General features: G+C 42.5%; 2 protein-coding genes and 1 pseudogene across 3 annotated transcripts in view; 1 reads left to right on the top strand and 2 right to left on the bottom strand.

Annotated features, from left to right (window-relative positions):
• The window catches only part of DNAJC11 (DnaJ heat shock protein family (Hsp40) member C11), a 73,631-nt gene that overhangs the window by 16,499 nt on the left and 33,170 nt on the right, over positions 1 to 23,962 (top strand). Inside the window, exons 2-4 of the mRNA XM_082615290.1 lie at positions 10,864 to 10,993; positions 13,024 to 13,097; positions 21,293 to 21,394. Of these exons, the coding sequence (XP_082471416.1) occupies positions 10,864 to 10,993; positions 13,024 to 13,097; positions 21,293 to 21,394 (306 nt within the window). The remainder of the gene's footprint in view (positions 1 to 10,863; positions 10,994 to 13,023; positions 13,098 to 21,292; positions 21,395 to 23,962) is intronic.
• LOC309800961 (protein tyrosine phosphatase type IVA 1-like) lies at positions 16,149 to 16,773 on the bottom strand (annotated as a pseudogene). The gene has a single exon. The product of its transcript is annotated as a protein tyrosine phosphatase type IVA 1-like (transcript).
• Positions 17,118 to 18,299, bottom strand: LOC309800962 (uncharacterized protein). Its single transcript, XM_082615295.1, has one exon. The coding sequence runs from the start codon at positions 17,251 to 17,253 to the stop codon at positions 17,131 to 17,133; it is 123 nt and encodes a 40-aa protein (XP_082471421.1). The 5' UTR covers positions 17,254 to 18,299; the 3' UTR covers positions 17,118 to 17,130.

Raw genomic sequence — 23,962 nt, 5'->3', positions numbered from 1 at the left:
ATTCGTATGTGTTCTCTGATATATGAATGTCTGTTTAAGTCCTTTGCCATATTTGAATCAGATTGTTTTTGTTGAGTTTTAGGAATTCTTTATATATTCTAGATATTAATCTCTAGTCAGATACACTGTTTCAAATGTCTTCTCCCATTCTGTGGGTTGTTTTTTCACTTTCTTGATGGTGTCCTGTGATTCATAAAAGTTCTTGATTTTAGTGAAGTCCAGTTTGTCCGTTTTTTCTTTTGTTGTATGTGCCTTTGGTGGTGTATCCAAGAAATCATTGCCAAATCCAATGTCATGAAGCTTTTGCTCTATATTTTCTTCTAAGAGTTTTATAGGTTTAGCTCTTATGTTTAGGTCTTTGATCCATTTTGGATGGATAAACTAATAAACGGATTCAGCAAAAGTTGCAGGATACAAAGTCAACACACAAAAATCAGTCGCATTAGTTTTTGTATACAGTGTTGGGTGAGGGTCTTCATTCTTTTCATGGGGGATGTTCAGTTATCCCAGTACCATTTGTTGAAAAGACTATCCCTTCCCTATTGAATAGTCTTGGCATGCTTGTCAAAAATAATTTGACGGTTTGTGTGAGGGTTTACTTCTGGGCTCTCTATTCTATTCCATTGGTCTATATGTCTGTCTTTATGCTGATATCAATCTGTTTTGATTACTGTAGCTTTGTTGTAAATTTTAAAATACAGAAGTGTGAGTCCCCCATCTTTTTCCTTTTTCAAGATTGTTTTGGCTTTTGGGATCCCTTGAGATTCCATATGAATTTTAGAAGGGACTTTTCTATTTCTGTGAAAAATGTCATTGGGATTTTAATAGGGATTGAATTGATTCTGTTAGTTGCTTTGCATAGTAGTGACATTTTAATAATATTAAGTCTTCCAATCCATTGATATAAAGTATCTTTCTGTTTATTTATGTCATCTTAATTTCTTTATGTAAGTCTTTTAAGTTTAAGTTTAATTCTTAAGTTTTTTGTTTCTTTGTTTTTGATGCTATTGGAAATGGAACTGTTTTCTTCATTTCCTTTTCAGATTGTTTATTGTTCATGTATAGAAATGCAGCTAATTTTTGTGTGTTGACTTTGTATCTTGCAACTTTGCTGAACTCATTTGTTAGTCCTAAAAAGGTTTTGTGTATGTGTGGAATTTTTATAGAGTTTTCTGCATATAAGATAGTATCATTTGCAAACAGATAATTTTATTTCTTTTCCAATTTGGATACATTTTATTTCTTTTTTTACCTAATTGCTCTGGCTAGGACTTCCAGTGCTATGTTGAATAGAAGTGGTGAGAACAGACATTCTTGCCTTGTTCCTGATCTTAGAGGAGAAGCTTTCAGTCTTTCACCACTGAGTATGATGTTTGCTTTGAATTTGTCTTCTTCAGTTGTAAGAGCTCTTTATGGCTGTTAGTTTCTTTTAGTCTCCTTCTGTTGCTAGTTTGCTGAGTGTTTTTATGATGAAAGTGTGTTGAACTTTGTCAGTGCTTTTTCTGCAACAGTTGAGATGATCATGGTTTCTATGAACATGGTATATTATATTGATCAATTTTCATACATGGAACTATCGTTGCATTCCAAGAATAAATCCCTCTTGGTCGTAATGTGTGTCCTTTTAATATGCTGCTGAACTCTGCTGATATTTTGTTGAGGATTTCTGCATCCATGTTCATAAGGGATATTGGTCCATAGTTTTTTTGTTTTTTTTTTTTTTGCGGTACGCGGGCCTCTCACTGTTGTGGCCTCTCCTGTTGAGAAGCACAGGCTCCGGACACGCAGGCTCAGTGGCCATGGCTCATGGGCCCAGCCGCTCCGTGGCATGTGGGATCTTCCCGGACCGGGGCACGAACCCGTGTCCGCTGCATCGGCAGGCAGACTCTCAACCACTGCGCCACCAGGGAAGCCCTATAGTTTTCTTTTTTGTGTGGTGTCTTTGTCTGGCTTTGGCATCAGGGTAATAGTGGCCTCATAGGACGAGTTTGGAAGTGTTCCCTCTTCAATATTTTGGAAAAGTTTGAGGATTGATATTAGTTCTTCTTTAAATGTCTGGAAGAATTCACCGGTGAATCCATCAGGTCCAGGACATTTCTTTGTCAAGAGGTTTTTGATTACTAATTCAATCTCTTTACTAGTTATAGGTCTATTCAGATTTCCTATTAGATCATGATCCAGTCTTGGTAGATTTTGTATTTCTAGTAATTTGTCCATTTCATCTAAGTTTTCCAATTTTTCTATTTCTGTAGAATCAGTAGTAATATCTCCACTTTCATTTCTTATTTTAGTAATTTGAGTCTTCTTTCTTTTTCTCCTTAGTTAGTCTAGCCAAAGGTTTGTCGATTGTGTTGTCTTTTTGAAGAACCAACTTTTTTTTCACTAACTGTTACTATTGTTTATCTGTTCTCTATTTATCTCTGCTCTAATCTTTATGATTTCCTTCTCCTGCCAGCTTTGAGTTTAGTTTTTCTTCTTATTCTAATTTCTTTTTTTTTCTTTTATTTATTTTTTAATTAATTTTTATTAGAGTATAATTGATTTACAATGTTGGAGTAGTTTCTGCTGTACAGCAAAGTGAATCAGTCATACATATACAGGTAACCACACTTTTGTAGATTCTATTCCCATATAAGTCATTACAGAATATTGAATAGAGTTCCCTGTGATATACAGTAGGTTCTTATTGGCTATCTATTTTATATATAGTAGTGTGTATATGTCAATCCCAATCTCCCAATTTATCCCTCCGCCTCACCCCTTTGCCTCTTGGTAACCATAATTTTGTTCTCTACATCCGTGGCTCTATTTCTGTTTTGTAAATAGGTTCATTTGTACCATTTTTTTTAGATTCCACATATAAGCAAAATATATTTGTCTTTCTCTGACTTACTTCACTCGGTATGACAATCTCGGTCCATCCATGTCGCTGCAAATGACATCATTTCGTTCTTTTCTAGTTTCTTAAAAGTTGTAAAGTTAGGGACTTCCCTGGTGGTGCAGTGGTTAGAAATCCACCTGGCAGTTCAGGGCATACGGGTTCAAGCCCTGGTCCACGACGATCCCACATGCCACAGAGCAGCTAAGCCCGTGCACCACAGCTACTGAGCCTGTGCTCTAGAGCCCGCGAGCCACAACTGCTGAGCCCACATGCCACAACTGCTGAAGCCCGTGCACCTAGAGCCCATGCTTCACAACAAGAGAAGCCACCACAATGAAGAGTAGCCCCCGCTCGCCACAACTAGTGAAAACCCGCACGCAGCAACAAAGATGCAATGCAGCCAAAAAAAAAAAGAAAAGTTGGAAAGTTAGTTGTTGATTTGATATTTCCTTTTTCCATGCCACGCAGCTTGTGGGATTTTAGTTCCCCGACCAGGGATTGAAACCGGGCCCTTGGCAGTGAGAGTGTAGAGTCCTAACCACTGGACTACCAGGGAATTGAGATTTCCTGTTTTGTTTTGTTCTGTTTTGTTTTTGAGAGTTCCTGTTTTTTAATGTAAACATTTATAGCTATAAATTTCCCCCTCAGCACTGCATCCCATAAGTTTTGGTATGTTGTGTTTCGTTTTCATTCATCTCTAAGTATTTTCTAATTTCCCTTGTGATTTTTTTCTTTGATCTATTGGTCATTTAAGAGTGTATTGTGTGTCACAAATTTGTGTCTTTTCCAGTTTTCCTTATGTAATTGATTTCTAATTTCATCCCATTGTGGTTGGAGAGGATACTTTGTATGATATCTTTTTTTTAAATAAATTTATTTATTTTACTTATTTATTTTTGGCTGCGTTGGGTCTTCGTTGCTGCACGGGGGCTTTCTCTAGTTGCGGTAAGCAGGGGCTACTCTTCGTTGCGGTGCGTGGTCTTCTCATTGCGGTGGCTTCTCTTGTTGCGGAGCACGGGCTCTAGGCACGCGGGCTTCAGTAGTTGTGGCACACGGGCTCAGTAGTTGTGGCTCGCGGGCTCTAGAGCGCAGGCTCAGTAGTTGCGGCGCACAGGCTTAGTTGCTCCGCGGCATGTGGGATCTTCCCACACCAGGGCTCGAACCCGTGTCCCCTGCATTGGCAGGCGGATTCTTAACCACTGCACCACCAAGGAAGCCCCTTTGTATGATATCTATCTTTTAAATTCTATTGAGACTTAAATTGTGGCCTACCAAATGGTCAATCCTGGAAAATGTCCCATGTACACTTGAGAAGAATGTGTTTCTGTTGTTGGGTAGAATATTCTGTATGTGTCTGTTAGATCTAGTTGGTTCATTGTGTTGTTGAAGTCCTATATTGCCTTACTTATCTTATGTCTGGTTATTCATAGGATGTTGAAGTCTCCACCTATTACTGTGAAATTCTATTTCTCCCCCTTCAGTTCCGTCAATATTTGCTTTATGTATTTGATGGTCTGTCATTAGGTATATAAGTTTATAGTTATTCTATCTTCTTGCTGTATGAACCTTTTATTAATATGTAATGTCTTTCTTTGTGTCTTATAACCTTTTTAAAATTTATTTTGGCTGCGTTGGGTCTTTGTTGCTGCATGCAGGCTTTCTCTAGTTGCAGCGAGCAGGGGCTAGTCTTCGTTGCAGTGCGTGGGCTTCTCATTGCAGTGGCTTCTCTTTGTTGAGGAGCACGGGCTCTTCGCATGCGGGCTTCAGTAGTGTGGCTCATGGGCTCTAGAGCCACAGGCTCAGTAGTTGCGGTGCATGGGCTTAGTTGCTCTGCAGCATGTGGGATCTTCCTGGACCAGGGCTCAAACCCATGTCCCTTGCAATGGCAGGCAGATTCTTAACCGCTGCGCCACCAGGGAAGTCCCTTATAACCTTTTTTGATTTAATGTCTGTTCTGTCTGATATTAGTATAGCCACCTGTGCTCTATTTTGATTACCATTTGCAAGGGATGTCTCTTTCCATCCTTTCGCTTTCAACCTGTTTGTGTCTTTGGATCTCAGTTGAGTCTTTTGTTGATAACATGTAGTGTGGTCATGTGTTTTCATCCGTTCTGCCAGTCTCTGTCGTTTGATTAAGGAATTTAATCTATTGACATTTAAAGTAATTACTGATAAAAGGGACTGTTTCTGTCACTTTGCTATTTGTTTCCTGTGGGCCGTTTTGTTTGTCCCTCATGTCCCACATAACTCTTTTGTGTTTAGCTGATGTTTTGTAGTGAAATGTTTTAATTCACCTCTCATTTGCTTTTATGTATATTCTACAACTATTTCCTTTGTGGTCACATTTAACACCTCAAATTACATTTAACATCCTAAAGTTATAACAGTCTAATTTGAATTTATACCAGCGTAACTTCAATAACGTACCAAAACTCTGTTCTTTTACAGCTCTGTCCCGCCTCTTTCAGTTATTGATGTCATAAAATTGCATTTTTATGTATTGTATGTCTAAACAATAAACTATTGATCATTATAATACATTACTCTCTTAAATTATGTAGAAACAAAATGTGAAATTACAAGCCAGAGTTATAATAAGACAAGCTTTTAGGTTAATCTTTTTTGTTTAATGTATTAGTCTCTTAAATCATTGAGAAAACAAGATGTGGAGTTACAAACCATTTTTATAATAATACTAGCTTTTATAATTGCCCATGTATTTGCCTTTACTGAGATCTTTGTTTCTTCATGTGGCTTTGAGTTACTGTCTGGTGTCCTTTCATTTCACCTGGCAGGACTCCCTTGAGCATTTCTTGCAGGCAGGTCTAGTATCTCACAGTAAGGGTCAAGGTTCATATTTTTGCGCATGAATATTCCCTTCTTCTAGCATCATTCATTGAAGAACTATCTTTTCCCCATTGCACTACCTTATATTGCACACCTTTGTCAAAAATCAACTGACAGTATATATATAGGGGTCTATTTGTGGACTCACTTCTGTTCCACTGATTTGTGTATCTGTTCTTTTACTGGTACCACCCTGTCTTGATTACCATAGCCATATAATAAATCTTTTCCTTTTTTACTTTTTATAAATTTATTTATTTTATTATTTATTTTTATTTTTGGCTGCGTTGGGTCTTCGATGCTCTGCGCAGACTTTCTCTAGTTATGGCGAGGGGGGCTACTCTTCGTTGCGGTACGCGGGCTTCTCATTACAGTTGCTTCTCTTGTTGGGAGCACGGGCTCTAGGCTCACGGGCTTCAGTAATTGTGGCATGTGGGCTCAGTAGTTGTGGCTCGTGGACTCTAGAGCGCAGGCTCAGTAGTTGTGGTGCACGGGCTTAGTTACTCCGTGGCATGTGGGATCTTCCCGGGTCAGGGCTCGAACCCGTGTCCCTTGCATTGGCAGGCAGATTCTTAACCACTGCACCACCAGGGAGGCCCCTGTATGATAAATCTTAAAGTCCAGTAATGTGATTCCTCCAGTTCTTCTTCAAAGTTATTTTGGTTAGTAAAATAACTAGGAAAGTAAAATTTCTTTTTGCTCCATATCATTTTTCCATATAAATTTTAGAATTGGCTTGTCAGTTTCTACCAAAAAAAGCTGGGATTTTCATTGGATTGCATTGAATTTGTAGGTTGCTTTGGGGAAATCTGACATCTAAACAATACTGAATCTGCTGATGCATGAAGGCAGCTTATCTCTCCATTATTTTTGGTCTTCTTTAATTTCTTTCAGCAGTGCATTGTAGTTTTCAGTGTATGGGTCTTGCAGTTGTTAAATTTATCCCTAAGTAGTTCATGTTTCTTAATGATACTTTAAATGGTATTGTCCTTTTAAGTTTCAATATTTAGTATATAGAAATAAATTGATGTTTGCCTGTTGATCCTGTATCCCATGACCTTGCTAAAATCATTTAGTAGGTTTTTTTTGTAGATTCTTTATGATTTTCTACATAGACAACATCTGCGTATACAGATATTTTTATTTTTTATGTTTGCGTTGAATTTCTTTTTTGTGCTTTATTGCATTTTTGTATTGTATAGCATCTAATCCAACAGGTTTAACAGACCACTAAACTCTGCAGGTCTCTAGGGACCTTTTCACTATGAATCTTATGATACATAAAGGTTGAATTTATAATAGATTTACTTTCCATTGAAATTATAACCAGATGATTGAGATGATGAAACTTTTCACACTTAAAGCACAATACATCTCTTAATTTTATAATGAATTTTATTTATTTTTTTTTTAATTTTTTTATTAGTTTCTGTATAATGAATTTTAGAAATAGGTACGTAACTCTAGGCATCGTTTTTAATGATATCACCTATTTTGAAATATCAGTGTTTTTACGATAGTGAAAGAGTTTATCATTTATGAAATATCGAACCAGTGACCTTAGCTATTCAGTTACGATAAAAGGCCCAATCTAACCTTTTATTGAATGTGATATTTATTAAAAATGAAACTTCTCGTTTCTGTTAATCAGTAGCACGTTAAGCCATTTATTAATATGATTAAAGAAGGTTGCAGACTAGACACTCCACTCCCTTGTCATCTGGTTTACTTTTAACAACCAGGAAATAGCAGTCTAACCTAAAGTCAGTCAAGTCTGTCTAATCCTGCACTTGTCATTTTTATGAGATGCTGGAAAGAGCAATTAAAATTTGCAGAAAGAGGGCTTCCCTGGTGGCGCAGTGGTTGAGAGTCTGCCTGCCAATTCAGGGGACATGGGTTCGTGCCCCAGTCTGGGAAGATCCCACATGCCACTGAGCGGCTGGGCCCGTGAGCCATGGCCGCTGAGCCTGTGCGTCCGGAGCCTGTGCTCTGCAGCGGGAGAGCCCACAACGGTGAGAGGCCCATGTACCGCAAAAAAAAAAAAAGAAAAAAATTTGCAGAAAGAATAATTTGTAATGGCTCCTCAGGAAGGAACAAGCCCCTTTTACATCGTTATGTAAGTAAACCTATCTGGAGAAGACACATTTAATTTGCCATTAGTTAACTATTGTTTATTTGCTTAAAACAATGGGGTTTGGCACAGGTGGCATATTGGTAAGTGTGGCAGGGAATGTGTTGCATAATTGACGTGAGCGTGGAAAGAAGCCTACGGTAGGAGAAAGAAAAGGGAAACACAGAGATCACAGAGATGGGAACGTTTAGTCTTGTGTTTTTATTGGAATAGAACACATGGATAGAAAAGTGCACGTCCTAAGCATGCAGGTCAGTGAATCTTCACAAACGTGGGCCCCTTCATGAATGAACGTTCCTATCATCCTCACACCAGGGCTGTGCCTTCTCTCTGAATTGTCCCAGTTTCAGTATTCATGCTGCCAAAAGGATATCAAAATTGAATTGTGACAGTAACGATAGCTACAGTGATTAAATTCCTCATGTGTGCAAGGCATTGTTAAGAGCTTGTATGCGTATTAGCTCATTTACTCCTCAAAGTAAGTGTGATAGGGGTACTGTTGTCTACAGTTTCAAGGTGAGAAAACAAAGCAAAGGTTTGAGAAGAGCGACAGTGAGCAGGTTTTTGCTGTGTGCTGGGCGCCATATGAAGCACTGTATGGTCACTGTCTCATTTCATTTCCACACCGCCCCTAGCATACTTGTCATCCCCTTTAACAGATGAGAAAGCCGAGGGTCAGAAAGCTCATTAGCCCGAAGCCTGCGTTCTTAGCCAGCACTGGAAGGCTGGTGTGTGACCCCAGAGGAAATCACACAGACGGCCAGGTACAGAGAAAGGGGGGAGGACGGCCGTCTACAGATTGTTCAGGAGTGTGATTCCCAAAGGCTACACCAAAGAGGAGATGGAGAAAGAGATTAGTGCTGGCACAGGGCAGACGTCTGCCTAATCCTTGGAGGCAAAAGGATGCTCAGTCAGCAAGATCCTTGACCATTTTCCAGTGAAGTAGGTAATGGAAACCGTCAGGAAGCTGCTGATTAAAAACACTGATGTGCCTGTGCCTGTAGTCAAACTGCGAGGGTCCTGTCTGCATTACAGGACAGCTGAGTAGCCCGGGTCTAGCAGAGCTTTTCTCATGACAGAACCACGTCCAGTTAGAGCTGGGAAGGCCCACAGTGGTCATCCACCCAACCACCCACTCCTCGGACAGAGAAAGTGGCCCGAGAGTGGCATCTGGGTCCTCACAGCCTCTCCTCCCGGGCACGTGGGACTGACACACGTAACGTTCCAGTAACGGTTATTGTCTTCCTGTTGGGAGTTCTGCAGAATTCCTTGTTTAAGATCTCTGGTAAACTTGCACAGATTTCCTGGCATCAGAATAACTTAGCCCTATAGAAAATATCTAAATTTCAGACCAAAAATTATCACTGAAGTAAGGTTTTGTCTTTTTTCATTGGTAAAAGCATTCATTACTCCTGGAATTGGAAGATATTGAAAAATTGTGGACATTACAGAAAAATACAGTTTAACGTCTTCCCTCGTAACCTTGATGCCTTGAGTAATCGTGTCCCTGTGACCGCTCTCCTGTGTACCCGTGTTCCCGGACCTGATCCCAGAGTACCATCCATCCTCAGCTTCCTCAGTGGGGACCTGGTCCCATTCCTCTACCCAGGGAGCTGGCTTTTCAGACCCCTCTGGCATGTTGTCAGTGACCCAGAATTTGCTTCTGTTTTCAAAACGGTGGGGTTGCCTCGCAAAATAAAATGTTATTTACTTGACAGATCATCTGGACAGAGCTGTCCATTTGGCATCACCTCTGACAGACCAAAATGGTCCCTGGGGTTGGTATAATATCAGACATAGTACTTCCCCAAAACACACCTGAGGGCCCTGCCAGAGAGCTGGCACAGTGTTCCTAGAGCCTCTGATGAAGTCTGTTTCTGAGAACTTGGCGGCTGAGAGGCAGGCGAAGTAGAAAGTGGATTTCTATCATCCCTCTTCCTCCCTCCCTCCTGTGCAGTTAAAACACACCCAGAGCCCATTTCACTCTTTGTGTCATCTGTGCTCTTCTTATGGTGCATTTTCCCCTCAGATTGATTACCTACAAGAATTGGAGAGGTATATGTGTTGGGTACTGACCCTTTGGGTTTTGGGGGTGGGAAGGCTTTTTACTGTAGGATAGTAAAGCATTTTTGCCTGCTTTATGTGCTACCTTTTAGAATTAGAGGTTGAATGGAAATGTGTGTTGATTTGACAATTTTATGTCTTTGATTTTTTTTTTAAGAAGATGTTGGGGGTAGGAGTTTATTAATTAATTTATTTATTTTTGCTGTGTTGGGTCTTCGTTTCTGTGCGAGGGCTTTCTCTAGTTGTGGCAAGCGGGGGCCACTCTTCATCGCGGTGCACAGGCCTCTCACTGTCGCGGCCTCTCTTTTTGCAGAGCATAGGCTCCAGACGCGCAGGCTCAGTAGTTGTGGCTCACGGGCCTAGTTGCTCCACGGCACGTGGGATCCTCCCAGACCAGGGCTCGAACCCGTGTCCCCTGCATTAGCAGGCAGATTCTCAACCACTGCGCCACCAGGGAAGCCCATGTCTTTGATTTTTTAAGGGTGAATATTCATTGAGTTTCCTTTGTCAGAAAACAGATTAAATGCATGGCATTTCTGTCTAATGGTCTATAGCTTTCTTCCTTTCTGAACAGGTTCTTTGTTGAGAGTACCTTGGCGGGATTGACTTTAAATAACTCGGGTTAAAGAGCAAGCAGGTCTCTGTGACGTTTCTCATTTCCGCTCAGAGAACCAGGGTAGGGACACAAGCTTTCATTTCATCTGATAGCAGCATTTCCCAGCAAAACACTGTTGCTATCGATGTACATAATTGATCACTTTATTAACTGTGGAAAAAGGGGGCCTTATTGAAGTAATAAAGCATAACTTCATTATGTCCTATATGTAGAGAGCAAACATGTTGGAAAGTGGCTGACAGCTTCCCATTTCAAGGCTGATTCTGATCATGATAATATTTAAGTAGCATTGATTGCTCTCTAATTGGATTTTTCCTTCTGTAGGCCTCTTCGGAAGAGCTGAAAGCGGCCTACCGCCGGCTGTGTATGCTTTACCATCCTGACAAGCATAGAGACCCGGAGCTCAAATTGCAGGCGGAGCGACTGTTTAACCTCGTTCACCAGGCTTATGAAGGTCAGTGCGGGGCTTGGCGCTATAGAAACACCCTGGTAGCAGACACTCGATTTTTAAGAGGCTTGATTTGTAGAGGATAGAAAAAGAGAGTCCTTAGAGGTGTATAAAAGGTGGTTAGTTTAGTGCTTTTTACTGACAGGGACCTTTGGAAGAGTAGTATTTTGCTTTGGAAATCAATACATGTCCAGTAAGTAGAAAATGAGGCTACAGGTGAAGTAATAGCCCAGCGTCTGAATTGCAAGGGAATACTCCAGCTTTAAATCATTTACTAGTTTTCTTCTAAAGGGAACTCTTAGAGGTAAAAGGCTGATCACTACAGACAAGCCCTCTTTGTTCTCTTTTTTTTGTGAGAAGATACAAAGAACGTTTATTCCATCTGGAAGTGATTTTATTGGTTCTGAAGCATTCAGTTAAGGAAAGGTACTAACAAAAGGAAGAAATGGTGTTCAGGAGCCTAACAGGAAATAGAATCAAGTAATTCAGATTTTTATATTTATATCTTATGTATTTCAGGAAAAGTTGTGTCATATATTTTGTTTATGAAATATTAAAATCACTAATAAGTACAGTTTCTGTTTGAGATGATGAAAAAGTTCTAGAAATAGATTGTGGTGGTGGTTACACAACATTGCGAATTTATTTAACACCACTGAATTGTACACTTAAACATGGTTAAAATGATCAGTTTTATGTTGTGTGTATTATACCACGATTTTTAAAATTAAAATTAAAAAAATATGAAATCACTCTTAGGATCTATGCCAAGTAAAGTAAGTTACTCATTCCAGAGCCATTTGGTGGTTTGCTCTTTAATTAGGTAGACCGAAAATTAGATTTTCTTTACAAAATAAACCCTTCTTATTGTGAGCCTAAAAGCGTATTGCTGTATTCACTATAGTTTTACCAGAAAGTTAGATTTCAATGACCAGTAAAACTGAGACTGTGGCACATATGTGTGTACAGTCAGCCTGTGTCTTCACCACATGTAACTTTTCAGGCTACTTGTCTGGTCTGAATAAAGCTTGACCAAAAACTCGTTCCTTTTATTGTATTTGGTTGTCTGAATTACCCACATACTGGATTGTATTGTTTTGGAGATTTGGGGAAGAGTTAACAGAAAAACCCTACCAGCGCTTGTGAAGATGCTGCAGCAGCAGACCTGGCTCCAGGGAGTTTGGCCTAAACGGAGACTGAGATGGTGAATAAATAATTGCTTATTAAATCCTAGAGATCAGCTCAAGAAGTCTGGCTCCCAGGTTTTCCGGTCGTCTGCGTTTCTTTCTTCCTCGTTAGATTTGAATATGGACAGAGTCATTTACATCATTTTTTAATTAGGCCTAAAAATATATGGGAAATCTCAGGCGGGGAAAGATTCAAAGGGCTTGAACAGAGGTTGGCCCAGCAGAGGAGGGAGGTGACGGCTGTTTGCTGTACGGAGGTTCAGGTTCGCTTTGCAGGTCCTTTGAACAGCTCTCACCCTCACTGAACAGTCTTCTTCTGATGTACTTTAGGTGACGTGGCCGACACCATAGGGAGAGGTGTTTGTGTCTTTTAAAAATGATTTACAAATAAAGAAGAGAGGCATCCAAAAACAAACAAACAAACCCCTACATAATAATAAGTCAGATTTTTCTGGTCAGAGCCTGTCCCTAGTTTTACATTAGGCTCTGCTAGAAACTGGAATTCACTCTCTCAAGCCAAGATACTTTATAGACTGTGGCGGAAACTCACTAGGTACTTTTAAAAACAACTGTCCTTTAGAGATGCTGGGTCAGTGCACCTCACAACGAAACGAAGAGTAGCTTGGACACGAGAAATCCAATGTTTCTCAGTTCTAGCCACCTTTAAACATGTCCTCGCTTGGATCTGGGGAGCGATTAGGAGGAAAGACATTGGGAATGATGGGGTCTCTGGGAAGGTTGTGGCTGGAAAGAGAAGAACAAGAAGAGGTGGCCTTGCCTGGTGTATTGTGGTCAGGACTGAAAGGTGAATTTTGTGCTTTGTAAACATATTTGGTTTTTAACTTGCAGTGCTCAGTGACCCCCAAACCAGGGCCATCTACGATATCTATGGCAAGAGAGGACTGGAAATGGAAGGATGGGAGGTAAGAGAAGCTTTGTGTCTGGTGTCCCAGGAATGTCACTCAACAGCTACAGAACAACAACCCCCAAATCCCGCAACCTGCAGTGGTGCCTTTGAGAATATTTGAAGACATCAGAGTCCTCATCTCGCCTTTATATTTTGGTTTAAGGAATTGGCTTCTACACTTGGCTTTGCCACTTTGTAACTCTGTGAACTTGGGACAGTTAGTCATCCAACTTGCCCTCCGTTTCCTAACCCATCAGGTGAATAGTAAGAGGGATGGACTAGACCAGTAATTTTTAATCCAGGGGAGGGAGCAGGCCGGTCAGGGGGTGATGGTAGATGGTTTCAGAAAGGGCACAGTTCCTACACGTACCCTCCTCCCACACGTGCACTTCCTTCCACCCTCCACGGCCCAGAGCCCCTCTCTCCACCCGAGGTTACTGAATCTGGGAAGTGTTTGTTGGTGCTGTGTTGTGCGTGTGAACAAAACGGAAGCACAGAGAAGTTGAGAACTATTGGATTAAATTGTCTATAATGACCCTTCCAGCTCTAATGGGCTGTACTATTAGAATGTTATAAATATAGTGAGTAAAACAAAATAAATAGCAGGTATCTATGAAATAGGTTACCTGGACAGCCATACCCTGTGGGAACTATCACTGAAATTCAGAAGGTTCCGTTCTCTTTCACTCTGCCACTGAGTAGTCTTAGAGCCTTGGGCAAGTCATTTGACTGCTTTGTACTTCCGTGTTATGACCTAAAAAATAATGATACGCAGATCAAGTAGAAAAATTAATATGAAAATTTGTTATAAAACTCTGTATTGCTGTAAGAACATATAGGTGTTATTACTTAATTTCATTACAGAAACTTGGTTCTGATGCCCAAGGAATTCTGGTAGGCTGTTGACGTTAAATTAACTATCACTGAGTTATTTTTTCACCGTCATGTAAGTTTTCCCTTGAAGTTCTTTTGGTATTCACTTTCGCACGTGCATGACTGTCTATTCTAATTTTAGGATGAAAACCTTCTAAAGGCCTTTGGATACGGACTGGAACAGAAATGAAATGGGGTTCTGTTGCCCTTTTCACCACTGCTTGATATTGGTGGCTTATGGGCCATTTCCAACCTATAGCCATGTTTTGGTTGCCCACAGAGTGAATTATAGTTGCTGACATTTGAAACTTAGGAGGCTTTGCAGGAAAATCCAGTCTCTTATCGTCTCTGGAAAAATCAGAAGACCTGGTAACACTGTGCCTAAATTCCCCTCTGAGGCAACAGTCACCCAGGTCTGAGGAGCGCCTGCCGTGGGACTGGATCGTGCTGCCCAGTTTGCCTCGGCCCCTGCCGCTCCCTCCACCCGTCCCACGCCCCGCCTGGCTCCCAGCGGGTGTTTGGCTTCTGGCCTTTGGCTCAGTGGAAATAGCAGTGCATCATGTCACATTAGTTCATGGTAGCAAAGTGTTGGGTCTAGTGGCTTAGAATTTTTTTCATCAAAAAAGGAAAATAGAATCCTGTTGAATTTACTAAGTTTCTCCTCAAGCCCCAGGTTAAAGCGCCCTTGTGTTTTGAAGCCGTGGGTTGGTTGCAGTTTTTCATGGCAACAGTCAGGGCCACTGAAAAGCTGCAGGCCTCTCCTATGTATCCCCTCCTCAGAGTCTAGGGTTCATTCCCAGCAGCATTATTCCCACTCAGTGGAGCAGCGGGGTGACGTCTTCCTGGCAGAATATCGCGTGGTTTCCTATCACCAAACCAAATTATCTCCCCATTAGAAACAGAGAAAAACCATACACACTGTCGTGATTATAAAAGTATGCAGGCAGTCATAGATGGTGACTGGATAAGCTTTTATATTCATATTTTTTAGTAGACGACTTTAAGGGAATCAGGTTCTCATCGATCAGAATTGGCTTTTTTTTTTTTTTTTTTTTGCATCAATACTAAGCCTTCACTGATGATAAAAATGCCTTAAAGGAAAACTACAGGAAGGTACCTCCTCAGATACTTACTGAGAAGAGATGTATGGGTGCCTAACGTATAATAGGAAAACTGAGCCCGCTGTTCATACCGTGAAGGAAAAAGTCTTGCTGAACTCGAGCGCTTTATGGAGCTGGCATCACCGTTCCCTTGAGGAATTCTGCAGCTGGTGGCTTTCTCAGTATGAGGGTTCTCCCGTTTCAGTCACAGCCTCCACCCCAGGGAGGAAGCTGTGTTCCCTTCACGCTGTTGCTAGTATTTTTAGACTATTAAACTTTTCCACTTGCTGACCGGTGTCCATCTGCCACGTGTCTGTCAGTCTAAACCCATGGGTAGTCAGGGAGGGATGGAGGACACGGGTGAAGCCCGTACTGTTTGGGACGCCTTTAATCCCAAAATGCCAAAGCAGCCACAGACGTGGCAGTCACTCCTGTCCCAGCTCTGACATCATCCCCTTTCTGCTGGTGGAGGCTGGGGATGAAACTGAGCATTTGTAGGTTGCATCAAGTGTTGACCCTGTTTTCAGGCACTAGGTAGGTTTTTAGCCTTTGTCTGTTCTCTTTTTTTTAACCTTCAAGAGACTTCCTCATGCTCTGGCAGGATTCCAAAGGAATGAGATGCAACCATTCCCAGCTCGTAACACCAGCCATTTGAGTTCTTAAAGTCTCAGTGTTTGTGCGATTACCCATGTTTCAAATGAAGTTGGCCTCTTCAGAATGGCAGAAATCCAGCTTTGAGCTGTGAATGTTCAGACAGTATTGAGTCTGGTAACAGCTGGCAGGTGGAGTGGAAAACCATACAAGTCGGAGGGGGCTTGCAGACATCAGATTACATTTAGAGGAGCAGCCTTTGGCCCGGATCATCCACACTTTACTTTTTGTCTGCAGTCCTTTACCTTTATCCATATCTCACTTTTCCCTTTTTTTTTTCAGGAAAGGTCAGTTGGTACAAACGATGAGCACATTTTAAATGATGAACAGCGAGAATCCTTTGCTAAGTGTCCAAGTAGGTTGATCATAACCCAAACGTAGAGGTTGCAATTCTGCCAGCTTTGTGGCCTGGTAAAACTGCTTTCCACACTGCTGTGGAAGCTTCATCAGACTTCACCAAGCCAACGTGCTGGCTAACATGTACAACAAATTCTGTCCTGTCTAGGTTCCACTTCCAAGCGATGGCATCAGGCACCCCAGTTTTATTGAATGCAACAGTTGTTTCTATGACCATTGGAATCTTTAAAGTGCAGCCGCATTTTAGGACAATACTTCTCCAAATACAAAAGCTTGCTGTTAAAAGCTCCACGCCGCTTTTGTCGTATGAACTGTACTGCATCTTCATATTTTATTCCACCTTCAATTAACGCTAGGGCGACAAGCACTGGAGCTCTCCCAAGGCCTGCAACACAATGGACAGCAATCGCAACAACCAGGGTCTTCACAAAACTTAATTTTCACAAGACTTAACCAATCATCAACAATCTGGTTAGATGGTGGTACACCATCATCAAAAGGCCAGTCGAGAACATGGATGCCTTCTTTCTCCACAAGAGTAGTGTCATAAGTTGCTTCACATACTCTTACTATTGTGGTAACTCCGTACTTCTTAAGTTCCTCTATAAATTTGTTTAAGGTCGCATTAGTTGGATTGTGTGTCATAAGAAATCTCATGTTCTCGTAAGTGATTTCCAGAGGAGCTGGGCAGCTCATTCGATCCATGTTAATTTAGTTAAAAAACACTCAGTAGGGTTATGAAAGAATTTTAAAAATTGAATTCAGAAATGGTGCAAAGAAACTGAGTCTACTTCAATATACTCCACTTGAAATTCTCAGTGGTTTTGAATATGAAGTTGGGAGTAATGGGAAATGAAAGGAACCCCTAACAAGAAGCAGCAATTCTTCTGCAGTAATAAATACTGAGGCAACAGAAAGGAAGTGCACTGAGGTTTACCCCATCCAGGTCAGAACTCTTGTAAAAAATGCTCTGTGGATTTCAATTCAACACTTCTGTGTCCAGGTTCACCACTCTTATGGGGGCTTCTTGGTGGAGTAATAATGAAGCTCTACAGTTCACTTGTCTGCCTAGAGGTCATTCTGTGCCTGGCAGTAATCTCCACTGCCCTTCAGAAACTCCATAAATGTGTGACCAGGAACACCACAGAACTGAGGTATATGTCTACTCATTGAAGATTGTGGCCTAATCATACAGCCGGTTCAGAGGCGGCGGTGACACGGGCAGTGGCTTTGCGGGCGGCGGCGGAGGAACCGGACTCAATCTGCCTGACATTCTTATAGTGTCTAGGAAAGCCACCCTGCATTAAGAGCTGTAATATGGCCAAGGTCATGAAAACGAAGACAGAAACTCCCACAGATGGGAGGAGACTAACAAGACATGTGACTAAATACAATCCTGGGTCCTGGGTCCTGGATCAGATCCTAGGGCATAACAGCGACGTTCGCGGAAAGACTCGTGAAATCCCAGACGTCTGGGTTTAGTTAGTAGTAATGTACTAATCTTGGTTTCCTAGATTTGACAGATGTTTGTTCCATGGTTCTGTTAGACGTTAACATTTGGGGGAGGCTCGGTGAAGGGTAGACAAGAGCTTTCTGTATTTTTGTAACTTCTCTAAAGTTCTAAATCATTTTCTAAAGTTATTCCAAAATAAAAAGTTGACTCACTAGAATCATAGAATTTTCAAACCAGACAGCACCTCAGGAATCGTGTAGTTTTAATCCCCCTCATTTATAGGAGGAAACTGAAGCTTAGAGAGTGAAGTGACTCACCTGAGGTCTCCCGGGAGGTTGAGGTGGTGTCGGAGAGCCTGGGTCTCTGTCCTCTTCCCTCTGTGCCGCCTGGTTTCACAGGTCTCTCTACAGAGGCCTCATCTACAGAGTAAAGCATCCTGACAAGCACAGGGTAGACCTAGTTGGTAAATGATCAAGGTGCACAGTACAGATATATGGATACATGGGTGGCATATGATACACTCTGTTGACAAAAAAACATTGAAAATGTCTATGGTCAACTAATCTATGACAAAGGAGGCAAGGATATACAATGGAGAAAAGACGGTCTCTTCAATAAATGATGCTGGGAAAACGGGACAGCTACATGTAAAAGAATGAAATTAGAACACTCCCTAACACCATACACAAAAATAAACTCAAAGTGCATTAAAGATCTAAATGTAAGACCAGACACTCTAAAATTCTTAGAGGAAAACATAGGAAGAACACTCTTTGACATAAATCACAGCAAGATATTTTTTGATCCACTTCCTAGAGTAATGGAAATAAATACAAAAATAAACAAATGGGACCTGATGAAACTTAAAAGCTTTTGCACAGCAAAGGAAACCATAAACAAGACGAAAAGACAACCCTCAGAATGTGAGAAAATATTTGCAAGTGAATCAACGAACAAAGGATTAATGCCCAAAATATATAAACAGCTCATGCAGCTCAATATTAAAAAAACAACGCAATCCAAAAATGGGCAGAAGACCTAAACAGACATTTCTCCAAAGAAGACATACAGATGGCCAAGAAGCACATGTAAAGCTGCTCAACATCACTAATTATTAGAGAAATGCAAATGAAAACTACAATGAGGTATTACCTCACACCAGTTAGAATGGGCATCATCAGAAAATCTACAAACAACAAATACTGGAGAGGGTGTGGAGAAAAGGGAACCCTCTTGCACTGTTGGTGGGAATGTAAATTGACACAGCCACTATGGAGAACAGTGTGGAGGTTCCTTAAAAAACTAAAAATAGAATTACCATATGATCCAGCAATCCCACTACTGGGCATATACCCAAAGAAAACCATAATTCAAAAAGACACATGCACCCCAGTGTTCATTGCAGCACTATTTACAATAGTCAGGCCATGGAAGCAACCTAAATGCCCATCGACAGACAAATGGATAAAGAAGTTGTGGTACATATATACAATGGAATATTATTCAGCCATAAAAAGGAACGAAATTGGGTCATTTGTAGAGACGTGGATGCATCTAGAGACTGTCATACAGAGTGAAGTAAGTCAGAAAGAGAAAAGCAAATATCGTATATTAACTCATATATGTGGAACCTAGAAAATGGTACAGATGAACCGGTTTGCAGAGCAGAAATTGAGACACAGAAGTAGAGAAAAAACATATGGACACCAAGGGGGGAAAGTGGCAGGGGGATGGGGGTGGGGGTGTGCTGAATTGGGAGATTGGGATTGACATACATACACTGATGTGTGTAAAATGGATAACTAATAAGAACCTGCTGTATAAAAAAATAAAATTAAATTTTAAAAAAGAAGAAAAAAGAAAAGAAAATGTCTAGTACTTTCCAACCGTAATGCAGTTTTGGGGTGCAGATGTCTGAGAGTTACCCAAGGGAGAAAAAGTGACTTGCAGCTGGCTTAGCTTTCTTCCATTCTCCACCATGATGTACCCTGTGTAAAGAAAGTATAAATAGTAAAGGCCGTCAGGGCCTGTGGGAGCTAGAATGAGATGCCTGGCCAAGTTCTTCATGGCTTCAGAGGGGCCAGCCATTTTGACTTTGCAGTTAGCTCTGATTATGTACCAGCTGTTTGCAGAACTTCTGTAAAATATGGCTAGAAATGGGATGACTTAACACCTTTGGAATATTTGCCTCTTCATCTGTCACAGAGTGTGGCAGAGAGAAAGTCATTTGCAAAGGTCCAACAGCTAGAATTCCTGAAAGCAAATCTTGTTCTGCTCTGGGCCCCATGGAGGAAGCACGCCGTCAGTCCAAGATGGGGTAACTTTGGGGAAGCGAAATAAGAACTAGCAGAGTGAGCGTGCCACGTTGGTTAAATATAACTGAGAATGTTTTTGTGAGGTCACAGAGCAATCGTTGTCGTGCCATTTGGACTTTCAGTTTGTTCTTGGATTATTTTAACTGTTTTTATTTTAAAACTTCCTTTAAAAGAAACACCTCCCCCTTTTTGATAATTAACAATTTATATGGGAGAGGAGAAAATGTTTTTGTTATTTTTTTCTGCGTACTTGCTGAAAGTGATAGTGAACAAATTTCTCAGTATTTTTGGATAGGCCAGTTCTTGTATTTATTTTTCTGTATTGCTGAGTAATAAAATCAAGTGCACAAAACCCCATTTACTGTAATATATATACATACATACATATGCATAGGTTTTTAGGAAGACACATAAAAAATTAAATGTTAGCCTGTGAGAAGGAGGAGTGGGGGTGAGGAGGAATTGTACTTTTTGCTTCATATCCTTCTGTACTATTTTGACTTTTTACTATAAGCATGCATTTTTTGAATAATTTTTAAAACTTCTGATTTCCAAGATAGCTTTTTCTCACCTAACCTACCTTTGTAGGTGTTCTCTGAGCAGCCTCAGGACTCCCTGGTATTTCTGCCACTAATACAGGGTCAGTGCTGTTAGGCCTTTTCCCCCGTCATGCGTCCAGTGACTTGGGTCATGTTTGTCCTGCTCCCACTCTCTGTGTTTCTCACAGGCCATAGCGTTCGGGGCCCTTGGAAATGACGTGGTCTGCTTTCCTCTCTCACGGGCATGGTACCCGAGGCCCCCGTGGCCCTTCCCTGCCTGTTTGAAATCTCAACTGGGCTGTCTTGCTTTCGTGATGAGCTCAGAAAGGCTGATGTGGGATGCCTTACCTCCTCACAGATCTGACATCCCTGTGCATCCCCAAGGGCTAGCGTGGTCTGCCGATTGGTACCTGAGTACTAGAAGAGTCCCCTGATTCTAAAACACCCAGACCTCATGGCTTAAGGTTCCTTGGTCCAGGATGCTCAAGGGGCACCTCTGGTGGTGGCCCCAGCACACGAGGGAGACGTGCCAGTGCCACTGTGGATGGCCTCGCCTCCATCTTGACACTTTTCAGCATGTGTTACCTGGGGCTCATTAGGAAATCTAAACTGTGACACTTAAGGTGATGTTTTCTTTGTAAGATTCCTGCAGCCTTGGAGATAAGTGACTAAAATGAAGACAGTAATGCTTCAGTCTCTGGAGAGCTGAGGGAAAGCACAGCCTTGGGACTGAGCAGGCGTGACGGTGAACCTGGCTTCACCAGGGACCGGGCCGTCGGAAGGGAAAATCCCCACGGTCTCACTGGCGGCTCTTAACCATCCTGGGGGAAAGGAAGGCGGGACGCGGTTAATGATGCCGGCTCTTGTGTGTTTTCCTCGCTTTCTGCGTCCTCTGCTGACTCTCCTCCCGATTCTGCCTGCAGGTTGTGGAAAGGAGGAGGACACCAGCCGAAATCAGGGAAGAGTTTGAGCGGCTGCAGAGAGAAAGGGAAGAGAGGAGGCTGCAGCAGCGAACCAACCCCAAGGTGAGCCGAGCGGGGCCAGTTCTGGAGGGGAGGGTTGCGAGGCTCGATTACCAGGCGGCAGGTCTAAAACAATTGGTGCTGGTGGCCTTTTATCGTGATAACGTACAGAATCGGGTGGAACAGCATTTTGCTTACTGTGTCTCAAAAGTAGGATCTGCCTGGAAAGCTCTCAGCAGAGCTGCTGGTGGTGAGCCGGAGTAAAGGCACAACCAATCTCCTGGTTCTCCCGGAAGCCAGGAGGCTTCCTGAGCAGAAACGCTGGCCAGCTGTCTGAGACCTTTCCCTGTGATCCTGCTGCCCAAGCCCTTGACACATGAAAATCAGTCAGAGGTCCGTGTCAGGAAAGGACAGCCACCTACCCACGCACCGAGGCAACAGGATTCCTTGCAGACCAGTTACGAGACAGAGAGCCAGAGAACGCGGAGGGCTGGGGGTGTTTCCAGACTGCGTGAAGTGAGGGGCGTGCTTTCACCACCCCAGGACGACGGTGCCGTGAATAGCGGTCACCAGGCTGTTTCCGCAGCAACAGGGTGACCACCTTTAACATCAGTCAAGTCCCCGATGAAGTTGGAGTCGTGGACCCCAGGGACACACCTGAGTCTGAAAGTTACTTTTCAGTCCTGTATGGTCTCCTTTTCCTTGGATGTGTCGGGGAGGCAAATTGTTCTGTGTGCGTGCCACAGTCCTGTGGCAAAAGGAGAGCTCGGTCAATTTGAGGTGCCAGTCACACCGAAGGGCTAACTGAATGTGGCTCGGTGTTCCTGTTCAGTGGTGTTTAATGAGGGGCTCAGCATCCAGACTCTGTCATTGTGGCCGGGATAGCCCAGCAGGCAGCCTGAAAATCTAAAGAAAAAGAACAAATGCTAGCTTACAACTGGGAAGCATGATGTTAGGAGCTTCTGATCAAATACGTTCTAGAAAATGGATTTTTCTAAGACCCCTACAGCATTTAAAGGTCCAGATACTCAGAAGACTCCCATCTCTTTGAATCCTACATTTCAAAGTATACTTGTAAATGCCAACGCCTCTCCTTCCCTCCTGCTGTCCCCTTTAGCGGAGGACAGCTTCAGGAATGTACTTAACTTTGGGTCAGTGGAGGTAGAGACTTGAGACACCGGTTGAACCAAGTCGGGGGGTGTGAGATGCTGAGAGAGCTGAAAATCTCCGAGGTGCCCTGAACTGTGCTAACGGGTTCCCTTCTCGGGTATCCCAGCCAGTGCACTGGAGGAGGTCTGCGTAAAGGTTGGCCTTGGCATGTGGAGCTCAGGGTCGGGGAGCTGGGGGGGGAGCCTGGCAGGGGCAGTCTGATGCTGTGCTGTCTTTGATTTGCTGGCTGAAGTTTTGCTGCATTCAGAGCAATGAGGGGGAAAGACAACATCACAGTAGCCTGAGCCTCTGTGTCCCGTGATAAAATTGGCCATCTGGGTGTGCGCGGTGATTGCTTACTGGGATTGTATGGAAATGTGTCTCCAGGCCATGTTTCTGTGAAATGAGGGAGCACAGCTGTGACCATTTCACACATGCCTGCAAGATATTGTACGATTCCCAGTACTTTGCTACTTCTAGAAAGTGCTGCCAAAGAAATAAGACATTTTCTAACCAGAAATACTGAGTGAAAACCAGATGCCGGCTCTGGGGCATTTTGAGGAGAGGTTTTGAGCTGGATCTTTTATTCCACTTCTGAGTGTTTTTGCTTTGCAGGATGAGCAGAAAGATTTAGAATGTTCTCATCCTAAGACGAAAGGGGTGATCTCTTTTAAGAAGACCACGGGGGAGGTCTTCCCTGGTGGCGCAGTGGTTAAGAATCCACCTGCCAATGCAGCAGACACGGGTTCGAGCCCTGGTCCAGGAAGATCCCACAGGCCGCGGAGCAACGAAGCCCGTGTGCCACAACTACTGAGCCTGTGCTCTAGAGCCCGCGAGCCACAACTACTGAAGCCCGCGTGCCTAGAGCCTGTGCTGTGCAACAAGAGAAGCCATTGCAGTGAGAAGCCCGCGCACCACAACGAAGAGTAGCCCCCGCTCACCGCAACTAGAGAAAGCCCGCGCGCAGCAACGAAGACCCAACGCAGCCATAAATAAATAAATAAATTAGTTGATTAATTTATTTTTAAAAAAGAAGAAGACCACAGGGAGAAGGACACCTTCGATGACCTTGGGGCTTGGTATGGCCTGTCACCCAGACCTGCACTGAGGATCACAGCTTGTAGGGGAGGGACAGACTGGGTGACGTTCGTGGTACTGCTGCCTGAAACTTGCATGGGTACTTTTCCATTTTCACCGATAAGAGTTCATTGGGTAGGAATTTTCCAGGAGGAGTATGTACCAAGAACAGACTGAAAGGTCAAGTGGGGAAACCCGTAGGTTGGAAATACTGGCTCTGACACAGTGATAACAGGACGCAGAGCTCGCCCTTTGACCTATGTGCAGTTTTCTCATTTGGAAAATGAGGATACGTCCCCTAACCACCACGCCAAGTTGTTAAATGATGGAAAAAATATGAAATAGATGTTAATTTATTAGAGAAAGACAAGCCTGCTATGTAAGTGCAAAGTGGTATGTGTACCA

Source organism: Mesoplodon mirus (genome assembly GCF_964341445.2).
Source record: "Mesoplodon mirus genome assembly, chromosome: 3".
In the NCBI taxonomy this organism is placed as follows: Eukaryota; Metazoa; Chordata; class Mammalia; order Artiodactyla; family Ziphiidae; genus Mesoplodon; species Mesoplodon mirus.
Note: the sequence above shows the minus strand (reverse complement) of the source record. Positions and strands in the feature narration are given on the sequence as shown.